General features: G+C 51.1%; 1 protein-coding gene across 3 annotated transcripts in view; it reads right to left on the bottom strand.

Annotated features, from left to right (window-relative positions):
• Ccdc40 (coiled-coil domain 40 molecular ruler complex subunit) overlaps positions 1-12,213 on the bottom strand; it is a 48,579-nt gene that overhangs the window by 21,318 nt on the left and 15,048 nt on the right. For all 3 annotated transcript variants that reach the window (XM_074044956.1, XM_074044957.1, XM_074044958.1), the window contains exons 8-10: positions 7,112-7,269; positions 6,807-6,929; positions 2,251-2,372 (exon numbers count right to left, since the gene is read on the bottom strand). In XM_074044956.1, the coding sequence (XP_073901057.1) occupies positions 2,251-2,372; positions 6,807-6,929; positions 7,112-7,269 (403 nt within the window). The remainder of the gene's footprint in view (positions 1-2,250; positions 2,373-6,806; positions 6,930-7,111; positions 7,270-12,213) is intronic.

A 12,213-nucleotide genomic window follows, 5' to 3' on the forward strand; every position in this document is an offset into this window, starting at 1 on the left:
GTACTAACAGGAGTGTCACCAGAGGTCACGTCCGGTGCAGCACAGTCACTGCTCCGGCCTGACGTCCTATGGGTGCAATGACACTTGGGCAAAGCCGACCTTGTGCTGCACCGTGTCAGATGCGCTCCTCCAAATCCATCTGCACGTGGACACACACCTCCACAGCCCTGCCTGGCTCCCGCTTTTGTTTCTTGAGACAGGGTCCTGCTATGCTGCCCAGGCTGGCCTTGAACCCCTGGGCTCTGGGATCCTTCCAAAAGGGGGAAGCCAGAGGCTCTTTGACTTGTAAAAAGGTCACTCAACACTGGCACGCACGTTTCAAATACAAGATGACCTGCTTTCTTCACCAATCCGACTGGCACCATTGTAAGGTGTGACAACATGCTGAGTTGCCAAGGGACTTTGGGACAACCCTGTGTGTGGGACTCTTACAATGCTTGCAGGGACCCCAGACTCAAAAGACACTGCAGCAAAGTTACAGCTGATTCGGGAGCAGCTCTGGGGCTTGACATTAGGGGAAGAAGTGAGGGGCAGGAAGGTGCTCACGGGTGTGCAGAGATGGCACGGACAGCTTTGCTGTGGGGAGGACACTGGGCCTCACTGTGCAACCTTACGACGGCTCTAGCCAAGGTACTGTGCTATCTACTCAAGATTAAATTTCAGAAATAGACAGGGAGGGACGGTGAGGGGGACAGTTTGCAGAGAATACGTGGTGGAGTCTGGAGGCACAGGAGAGCTGGACGTCAGGAGTGTCTCTGAGGTGTCGCCTTCCTCTGGGGCCCAGCAGGGGACTCGGGGAGAGTCTGGCCAGTGCTGGATCCTCATGGAGAACCTCATCCTTGACCTTACTCAAGGTTGACAGGCGTCTGAGCCTTGTAATTAGGTGACTGGTATGACGCATGAACGTGGGGAGGAGGACAAAGCTGCCCACAGAGGCAGCTGGCCAGGTCCTCTTCTGTCCTGAGTTTGCAGGCACAGGGAGACTGCAGGGACACTGAGGCCAGAAAACTGTGGGCAGGGCTGAGAAGGCAAGCTGAGGGGCAGCCCACAGCCAGCCTTGGTCCCACTACCTGCGTCTTTAAAGGGGAAACAATCTTTGGCAGAATTTCCCACAAAACTTCCTTTGCCTTTATATTGTTGAGTGGAGGAAATGGACATCTGTCCATCCATCTATCTATCTATCATCTCTCTCTCTATCATTTATCTATCTATCTACCTACCTATCTATCATCTACCTACCTACCTATCTATCCATCCATCCACCTATTTATGATCCTGGGGTTTGAACTCAGGGCCTACACCTTAAGCCACCAGCCCTTTTTTGTGTTGGTTTTTTGGAGAACTGTTTGCCTGGCTGGCTTAGAACTGTGGTCCTCCTGACCTCAGCCTCCTGAGTAGCTGGGATTACAGGAATGAGCCACCATTTCCACCGCCCAGCAAAAACAGGTAGTTTAACACCAGCATTATTTAGGCAAAAATGTCTTGTTTTTAAAAACAATCACACATCTTCCCACCTTCTTCTTATTTAAATCACAGGCCCAAGAACGGAAAATCTCTCCCTCCTCATTGTGCGGCCAGCACCGAGTGCACCCGGGATGGAACAAAGTCACGCACTCCTTGCTGCCTTGTGGGCAAGTCACCCAGCACCTGCTGCTCACCAGCCCTGTGTCGACACTGAGGTGGAGATGACCACAAGCCCCAAGCCACCTCCAGAACTGGCTGTCTCTTTCTGGGTCCCAAATCCCCAGGCCCCGATCACCCCGGTGGTTTTGAGGATCAAGGCAGCACCCCGTCTCCATCTTGTGGTGCAAGCTCCACACAGTCCCCCCCCCCCCGCCCCACCCCCTTCACTGGGAATTCAAACAGGATTTGGTTGGACTGCAGCCCTGGGGCAGAACAACTGGGAAGGATGGAGTTTCAGGACTCAGGTGGTGAAACTGCTGATCAAAGGGACACCTTTATCTCCCAAAGATAAACACCCCTTTCTCTTTCCGTCTCTTAATCCTGCCGGGGAAATCCACCGTGAATGCTTTGCAGCTCAGGTGCTGGGGAGCTGGAACAGATTGAAGAGAGGCTGGAGCCTCGCACAATGAGAGGGCTTTGGGGACGGAAGCCGGGCTGCAGGGCTGCAGGTGCGCCTCTTTGTCCCTGGAGGGGTCCTGCTGTGTGCCTCCTGGTTCCCACGCACCCGGCCCACCTGGCACCCTGAGCTGCCGCCCCCAGGGGGCAGTGGAACCCCGGCGGCCGTACCTGAGCGCCTCCCGGATGGTCCTGTGCGCCTCGTCCCGGTGTTTCATGCCCACCAGGCTGGTGGCCCACTGCTGCAGGATGCGCTTCTTCTCCATGCTGATGGCCTCGATCTCCATGGAGGCCTACAGCAAGGGGAGAGGGGGTGTCGGGGCCCAGCCGCTTCGGCTCAGTTCACAATAACTTAATTTTTTTTGGCAGTACTGGGGAATGAACGCAGGGCAAACGCTCTAACGTGAGCTGCACCCCTGCTCCCAGCCTGGTCTTTTTGCTTTTAGCTTGTTTTCACATAGGGTCTCATGCTTTCTTTTTTTTATTGTGCTGGGTGCAGGTACATTGTGGCATTTACAATATATCATGCTTGAATGCACCCCCTCCACCATTCTCCTTTATCACCCATTCCTGGAATAGTTTCAGGCCTCATTTTTCCATTTACACTCATGTACACTGTATTTGCTCCATATTCACCCTCCTACATCCTCTCCCCACATCCTCCCCCCGCCACTAGTACAACACCCTCCAAGCAGGACCTGTTCTGACCTCCTGTTCTCCGAGTTTGTAAAAGAAAAAACAATGACATTTTTGTTCGTTTGAGATAGCTACACAGGGAGTTTCTTTGTGACATTTCCGTGTATGTATGTGTTATAACCCGAATTGGTTCTTCTCTTCTATATTTTGCCCCAGGCTGGCCATAGACTGGGATCCTCCTATCTCTGCCTACCAAGTAGCTGGGATTACAGGCGTGCACTGCTACCTTCCATCCTTCACCCTAACTTTCTTGATCATGCACCCATCAAAGGAATAACAGGAGACTACAGCCTGGGACAGGCTGCTCCCGAGCCTCTGGGCAGGGCCTGTTGTGCGTAAGCCTGCTGGCTGGTGTCACGGAACACCACACCAGACACCACGGTGTATTGGTGGGTGTCACAGATTTGGGTTGAGGTCACCCATGTAGGGTGAGGTCACAGGGCTGGACACCTTTGCCAATAAGGAGCCCATGCTCAGCGGAGCAGGCATTTGGAATGGACAATGTCCAGGGGTTCAATGAGTGAGCTGGGAGAAGCAGAGACTGCCTGCGCTGGCAAAGGGACACAGAGGGGACCCGAGGGGGTGGGGTAGACAAGGAGTTCAGAGGGAGAGCAGGATGAGCGGCAGCTGGACACCCTGGAGCCGTGTGGGCAAGCTTGGGCCTGTGTGTGTGCTGGGGAGGAATTTACTCCGCGGGCCAGGAGGATCATGCACTTGTGGGGTGCCGAGGTTAGGGAAGTACAGTTGCCCGGGCTCACGGCTCAATGTGCTGCTTAGGACAATGTGCGCTGCCAAAGAGCCTCACCCGGTGTCCCCAAATGTGAGATAGATACCACGGCAGCACCAGCTTCTGGGACTCTTGGGTCAGATGGTCTGAAGTCTGCCTGCCCTGCCCAGCGTCAACTCTTGCTACTTTGAAGGTCCTGATGAACCTTCCACAGATCACTGGGACTTTAGCAAGCTGGCAGAGCCAAGCTTGGGGTCCTAGCGTCTTCTCACAATGCTGGATCCCGGATGGGACACTCTGCCGTGAAAAGAAGTCACAGTGGACCAGAGCATTCCCGGGGAAGGGGAGGTAGAAGGGCGGTGCTGGGCAGGAAGGCCTCTGAGGGTTTGGGAAATCATCCAGCCGCTATTACTGTACGGATGAATTATTCTATGACTAGAGAGACATCTTTGTGTCGGGGTAAGTTATTAACTGGAGGTCCGCTCTGTGCTGCTGAGCAGTTTGTGCGCTGTGCAAGTGTGCCGGCCAAGGCTGGACAGCTGGGCCGTCCAGCTCTGGGGTGGAGGATGCCTTCCCATGCCGTTTCCTGAGGTTGCCAGCCACGCATGGCTGACCAATGTGCAGTCCAGATATAAAGATCACTGAATCGGGTCTCATTTTTTTAAAAGAAGGAAGTAAGTTTCTTCTATGTAATCAAAATATGCAAATAAACAAAAGATAATAAAACTGACCAAAACTCCACCAGTTAGAGCCAGCCACTGCTCATGTCTTACGCCCGTTACCTTCTTGTATGTGTGTGTGTCATAATTTAGGCGTAGTTTTGTAATCTGTTAAAAATGAACGTAACTCCTAGTGTGGTGGTGCTCGCCTATAATCCCAACACTCAGAAGGCAGAGGCGGGGGATCTGGAGCTTGAGGCCAGTGTGGGCTGCACTTCGAGAGCCTGTCCCCACCCCCAGCCAGATAAACATACAGTGCAGTATGTCACTAAGGCGTCACTCTTGGCAGGATGTGTTCCCTGCACGGGTGTGTCCACATTTGTTTACCCCTCTCTGTGGGGACTTTGCTTCCTAACACACAGCATGGAGACAGGCGCCCTCTTTCCTGTGATGGTTTATGGCAGTTTTTGCTTTGTTTCTGGTGGTTTCGATGCACAAAAATGCTCTGTGCAGAGATCTCGAGTGGTTTCCTTGGTAGGAAGTCCAAGTAGTGGTATTTTGGAGGGGCAGGGAGTTTGCCCTTGGCTAAGACCCTGACTGTCCCATGGGAGGCCAGCTTCCCTTGGCAGGCTTGGTGGGGAGCCCCCAGCCGCTGCTCACCGGTTTCCCAGTGGTTTATCTGCGGACCGCTCACCTGCACCTGCCCAGGGCCACCCACTGTTCTGGGTGCTGGGAAGGAAGACACCAGCCCGGAAGGCCCCTGCCCTGGGGAGCCTTGCAGAGAGGGGTGAAGGAGGCCTGGCAGCATTGCGCTGTGCCAGCACTGCACTCCTCATGGCCCCCTAGAGCCTGTGCCACCCTGCTGCAGTCTGAGCCACCTCCCAACGCCATGCCGAAATTTGATCTCCATGGTGAGATCTGAGGCGGGACCCGGTGGGACCTTTGAGAAGCGATCTCCATCATGGGTCGAGTAACGGATTCATGCGGAGCTTTTATCTTTAAAAGCCACTTTGGCTCTCGGTCAGACAGGCACCGACTTCCCACATCGCCTCGGGATCTGCCAGCAAGAAGGCCATCACCAGATGCGGCACTCATCCTGGACCAGACCTCTCGAGCTAAAACCAACCTCTTTTATTTATTTGGTGGTACTGGGGTTTGAACTCAGGGCCTCACACTTCCTAGGCAGATGCTCTACCACTTGAACCACTCTACCAGCCTTGTTTTGTCTTGGATATTTTCAAGATAAGGTCTTGCAAACTATTTGCCTGGGTTGGCCTCGAGCCACAGTCCTCCTGATCTCTGTCTCTCAAGTAGCTAGGATTACAGGTGTGAGCCAGTGATGCCCAGCTACCTCAGTTATAAAAATCATTTATCCATCTATCTATCTATCTATCTATCTATCTTCTATCTATCTATCTATCTATCTATCTATCTATCTATCTATCTATCCATTCCCAGTCTTGAGCCATTATCAACAGAAAGCAGATGGAGACATCCCCTAAATGTGCTAACTTGTCAGTCTGTCTTCCCCCGGCCCCCCCACTTCTCTTCCTTCTGTTCATGGCTGTTCTTTAATCTATGAAAGTTGTATCGCTGGCGTGGCCCACCTGCCCCATCCCTTCCTTTAAGGTTTCTGATGGCTGTGTGACGCTTGCTTAAGGTCTCTTCAACTCAGGGGTAGGTAAATATTTTCCTTTTGCTTTCTTCTGGTTCTCCATCCTACCACTATACACTCCTCCCATTTAAATGCTTGATTCCATCTGGAATATATTTTAGCAGCTAGTTTGAGGAAAAGACTAATCTTTTCTCCTAAATAGCTAACCAAGTGTCCTGACACCACTGGGAGCATAATTCATTCCTTCCCTCCCAGTTTGTAATCTACTAAATTTTCATGCAAACTTGGTTTGTTTGGGGTTCTGCACAGGTGCCAGTGGCTTGTCTGTCTGTCCTTGTTTGAGTCCAGCAACATGTTATCCTAGCTTCCAGAGCTTTGTAGAATGTTTTACTTAATTAATTATTTTTGGTGGTACTGGGGTTTGAACTCAGGGCCTCACGCTTGCTAAGCAGGTGCTCTACCACTTAAGCCACTTCACCGGCCCTGTTTTTTGATGTTTCTTTTCAAGATAGGGTGTTGTGAACTATGTGCCCGGGCTGGCTTTGAACTGCGACCCTCCTGATCTCTGCCTCCTGAGTAGCTGGGATTACAGGCGTGAGCCACCAGCGCCCGGCTGAGTGGCTCCCATCCTGATGTGCCCAGGACTCTTCTGGGTTCATCAGGGAAAGTCCTAGGTCTAGGGAAACCTCGGTCCAGGGCAGTCGGGGACAGTCACCCTATAGGACTCTTCCCTTTCACGATTCTCACTTAGCTCTCCTAATTTATTTTGCATCAGATAAACTCAAAAACCACTTGGTAAATTAAAAAATGGTGTTTCCCACCCCAGAGAGTCTGATTGTAACAGGTGCAGGATTTGCTATGCTCCCAGGCTGGAGAGGTCAGGCAGCTCTGCCACACTGAGTCCTCTCTCCTCCTGGCACTGCACTTGTGAATGTGGGGACACTTGAGTTTAGAAGAAAACAGTCACAGTAACTCCGGATCAAATGAGGGTGTCTGCTGCTTTGAGCTGTGGGATGGGGATTGCTCTTACCTCGCTCACCGCCTTCCTTAAGAGCCGGGTGTCCTCTGCCTGGGTGACATGCTGGGCCTCAAGCAGACTGATGCTTTCCTCCAGCTGGTGGACCCGCGAGGTGAGCTGGTCCACAAACAGATCCTGGAGACGGCGGAGAAGAGGAAGAGCAAGGACTCATCCCTGTCTGGGGACAACTGTCCCCTGATCCTTGACCCAAGCCAGTGTGACAAGGCCACGGAGGCCTCTCCGGGGAGCGGCAAGGCTGGATGCCTTTTTGAACATTTGCAGATTGGGTGGTCATCGACCTGGGGTTTGTGGAATACCTGCTTCTTCTTCTCGACCTCTGCCCGCCGTCTCTCCACCTCGGCCTTCTTCACCACCTGCTTCATCACTTCGATGTCACCACGCACGTCCTGGTCTATGTTCTGCACGTAGAAGACATGCAGAGCCAGGTTCTCCATCTCCGTGTGCAGGGCGGCCACTGGGGAGAGGGGAGGGGCAGGCTAAGAGAGGGGAGGGGAGAGCATGGTCCATCTGCTCTCCTGGGGCCCAGCACCACCTCAGGGCGGGGGGACAGCACCCTGCCCCTCATCGTGGGGGGAATGGAGACTGCCTCGCCTCCCGAATGCGGGGAACTACTTTTAAACTATAAAGACCCAGGCTCTGCAGGCAGAGAATTTACAATCTAATTGGAGAGAGGAAAGAGACCCAAATATGTGTCATCCGTGTCCACAAATTGCAGCATTTCCCACACAATTTAGAGACCCCTATTTGGCCTAAGGATTAGGGTCTGATTACAACGCCTCTTGTCCGGTACATAGTAAAGGTTAGCCAGCTCAGGCAGAGTCCCCAGACCCCTGGGGGACCACAGAGTGCAGAGGGCAGGCTGAGCTCCACTGAGGCTCTTGCCCTGCAGGGCCCAAAAGGGTGAGCCAACCTCTGGGGTTGGGCCTCTAGGAGGCGACACTTTCTACCCTGCTCCGATCCACAGCCCCTGAGCGCCTCATTCCTTTGAACAAAACTCACGGTATGTACGAAGCCAGAATGGCAATTTATTTAGGGAGCTAAACCCCAATCCAGAATCATTTGCTCTGGCTGGGGCTGTGGCTCAGTGGTAGAGAGCTTGTCTGGCATTCAATGAGGCCCTGGGCTCCATCCCCAGCACCCCCAAAAGTAAGTAAGAATAAGTAAGAGAATTGCTTGCTCACACGCAGCGAGCACTCCCAGTTTAGAGGACGGCTCAGACAGAAGACTGAGCCACAGGCCAGGAGGTTGCTAGGTGCAGGTCACATTGGGTCAGGGGTCCTCAAAGGACATAGCTTATGCTAGAAAAAAGGAGTCTTTAAAGATGATATGGTGGTGAAATGTCCAATGCTGGAGGACACTCTAGCTCCTGCATGGTGAGACTCACGGGGCAGGAGGACAGCGGAGCAGGGCACAGGGTGGAGGTCGGTGTGACGTGGGCTCCGGTGCCTCTCTGTGCAGCAGGACTTCCTGTTGTGAAGGTTTTCTTTTTCCCGGTTTTAGTCCATCTGATTGCCACCTGCTACATGTGGTTCCCCTCGTGTATCTTGGGTTTATAGTTGTCACCGAATGTGGGAGCTTTGCATCCGTGATTTCTTCCTCTCTGGTCCTCTCACGCACCCGTGCGTTAGCGGCTTGACGCTGCTCTCGGTTCACTGGGCTTCTGTTCCGTCTTCTTCCTCTTCGGTCTCTCTTCCTCTCGCCGATTCATTCTGGGAAAATTTTGCTATGGGGACTTGCGCTCCCTCCATGTGTGCTTCCGCCCAGTTTAACCATCACCTATTTGAGCTGATCCCGCGTGGACATGTATGAAAGTGTGTTCACACCCAGTCTGGGGGACTGTGCTGCCCAGTCACCGCTGGAGGACATGGACTAGTTTACCGTCTGTTATTGGCTGAGCATTACCCCCAAATCTGTGTTGAAGCCCTCACCCCCCCACACCTCAGAATGTGACAGTAATTTGTCCATAGGGTCATCACAGAGGGGATTAAGGGGCAGTGAGGTCACTTTGATGGCCCTAATCCAATCTGACTGGTGAGATCAGGATACACACAGAGGGACAACCCTGTGGGGACACAGGGAGAAGATGCTGTCTACCAGCCAAGGAGAGAGGCCTCAGGAGGAGCCAGTCAAGAAGTTGGCACCTTGATCAGACTTCCAACCTCCGTAACATGACAAAATAAATGTCCCTTGATGAAGCTGCCGGGTCTGGGGAAGTTGGTAGGACAGCCAGAGACAGCTGAGTCACCTTCCGGTCTAAGCGCGGAGGGTGAGCGGATCCACGCCGTGCTGACAGCCCAGAGTCCGACCCCCTGCTCTGTCAGCTGAGTAACTAAAAGCCAATTTCAAATTGAAATTTCAATCTCAAATAGTCTTTTAAATTTTCATCCCTTCAACTATTAGTGATGCTAAATCCATTCTCGTGTTTTAATTACCAGCGGTAAATTAAATTCTCTGAATCGCTCGCCCTTCTCCTTGGCTGTCCTGCTATGGACTTTAGTCTTTTGCTGACTTGCTCCTAAGAGTTCTTTACGTGATAAAAACGTGGCAGGCAGAAGTTTTCAGTGGCTCCCATGGCTTTGCTCCCTGTCGTTACTCTGTGATTATGTTACACCTGGCCGAGCAGGTGAGTCCTTTGAGCTTCCCTGAGCTGGTGACAAAAGGAGACTTCAGAAAGACTATGGGGTAGAATGGGTTCTACACAAACAAATTCTCCATTGCTGGCTGGAAGACGCAGGGGCTGGTGTGAGGAGCCTGGATGGCTTCCAGGAGCTGAGCACAGTCCTGCTGGCAGCCAGCAAGGAAGCAGGGACCCCAGGCCTATGGCCACCAGGGCCAGCAAGGAAGCAGCGACTCCATGAGCTTGGAACAGATTTTACCCAGAACTTTGCCATGAGAGATGTCACCCACCCTTGGTGTCACCTTGTGATGTCCTCTGCAGAGACACACCACGGCAGACTTGTGACCCACAGATCTGGGATGTAATGTGGAAGGTGGTGGTTTTAAGACCTAACTTTGGGACAGTTTACTGGAAGTCGCAGAAAACTAATGTGGCCATGGGAGTTTCAAAAGCTCAATTCCTAACCTGCCTTTGACGTGTAGCTTTCTTGTGCTTCTCGACAGATCTGTTTCACGCTTCTGTATGAGCAAGTCTTTCCAAGTCCACTGTGGCCTCTGAACTCTGTCTGGTGCCTGGAAAGACCTCCCTCACTCCAAGGTCATGAGAGATTACCTCGTACATTCTTCACACGCTCCTGTGATCGCTAAACCCTTACTGTATCCGACTCTTACTTTCTGTATGGGGCAAAGTAGGAATATAAGGATTTCTTTTTCAGGTAGCTAGATGTCAACAGAACATTTAGTGACTTAAAAAATGCAACCTGGATGGCTTGCAATAGCAGCTTTGGAATAAACGCTGCCTGGTGCACTTTAATTACTTGGCATTCTTCCTTGGATCTGTTGTCTGTTCTGCAGAATGGCTTTGTTTTTATTGTTAGGGATAAATATATGATGCTTTTATACATGTTACCAAAAATTTCTTTCATTTTCTTTTCTTTTCAAAAATTTTCTTGGGGGCTGGAGCCGTGGCTCAAGGGGTAGAGCTCCTGTCTAATAAGAGGGAGGCCCTGAGTTCAAACCCCAGTACCATCAAAAAAAGGTTTTTTTTTTTGGATACTCTTTGGTCTTCCAAGTGAACTTTAAAATTAATTTATGGAAAACGAAGAGTTTTTCGTGTGTGTGTGTGTGTGTGTGTGATAATCTCCAGCTCTCATTGTGAAGTGAAAACAGCAAGGAACAGAGCAGTGGGTATAAAATGCAGCCACTTGAGCCCAAAAAAGTGAGAAAAAAATGAATGCACCCACGCTGTGACTTTGCTCACACATGCAAACATTTTTTCAAAAGAACACGCTCACTGACTGTGGTGGTGCACACCTGTAATCCCAGCACAGGGGAGGCTGAGGCAGGAGGACCGCCAGTTCAAGGCCAGCCTGGGCCACACAGCGAGACCCTGTGTAAAAAGGAAACTACACAAGACGGTTGGGTGACTGGAGGGAGGAGCTTTTCACGGCATAGCTCTTGAATTTTGAATTACTCCGGTTTTAAAATAAGTGAATAAAAACTTGTGCTAAATAAATTTAAGTTCACCAAAAGCATCCCATTGGGGACCTGGATTAGAATTTCATAAACTTGTTCACTCAGACAGAAACGGTGTATTTATAACACACTTCTGTCCGTCTAGCAACACTGTTGTTCTCGTTCACTTAAATTTTTTCCTCTTTTAGCAAAGCTCAGATGGGCTTCCTCGCCTCTTGTTGACTTATTCCTCAGTATTTTGTGCTTTTATAGCTGTACTGGATGATTTTTTATAAAAAAAAAATTACACTTCCTAGCTGGGTGTTACTCGTACAGAAGCAAAAGACACACCTGGTGCCCACTACTTTGGGGACACCTCGTGTTCCCATTAGCTTTCCTTTCATCATTCTCCTGAATCTTCCAAGTAAGCAATCCCTGGTGCGGGCTGAGAGTTTCAGTCCTCCACTTTCAAGATCCGCTTCTCGTTTCTTTCCTGTCTTCTCGCTTTGCCGGGACCTTGCGTGGTGCTGGAAGGGACTTGACATCTCACTCCTGATTCCAGCTGCGAGGCCCTCCACAGACTGGGGCTCCCTTTAGGTTCTGAGAAACCTGGGAACTTCCCTTCTGTCCCAGTTTGGGATGGATGAGTTTTATTGAACACCCATCTGGCATCGATCCCAAAGCCTTTTCCCTCTTCCTTTCATTTGCTAATATAACACATTAAGTTAGTAGATTTCCTAAGCACAAATAATTCCTGCATTCCAGAAGTAAGCCCTGCTTGGCTATGGGGTATTTTTCCTTTAATACACTGCTGAAACGAATTTGCTAACACAGAGGATTTTCACACCTCATAAGCGAGACTGTGCTCGGCTTTTCTGGTTTTGTGTGTTGCCGGCTTTTGCAATAAGCATCTCTCTGAGCAATAGAAGCCTGGGGAGTTTCCAAAAATTCTGCCCCTGGAGGTGTCTGTTTCTTGAAGTGTTACTAAGGAAAAGCCTCTTCCCCGCTAGCCCTCAGAATCACTCAGGTGTGCGAGCGACCTCCATAGTGACTCTCTCTTCCTTGGTGTGACGGAGGAAACACTAAACGAACCCTCCAGCCTCACTAACTCTTAGTTAATTTGAAGTTCACTAAGTTTGGAGGTCATACAGCTGGTGACCCATTATTTGTGTCCCACGAGCTTTGCTGTAGGTAACGCCTACACAGGGGTTACGGTAGCAGTTGCCTAGCTTACTTTGTAAGTACTTGAAGTCCATTTTTGCTGAAAACACTGACTCTTCACTGGGACCTGCAGCGGTCCAATGGGTGACTGGAGCAGGGTGAGAAG

This window comes from Castor canadensis, chromosome 11 (genome assembly GCF_047511655.1).
Source record: "Castor canadensis chromosome 11, mCasCan1.hap1v2, whole genome shotgun sequence".
NCBI classification, from domain to species: domain Eukaryota; kingdom Metazoa; phylum Chordata; class Mammalia; order Rodentia; family Castoridae; genus Castor; species Castor canadensis.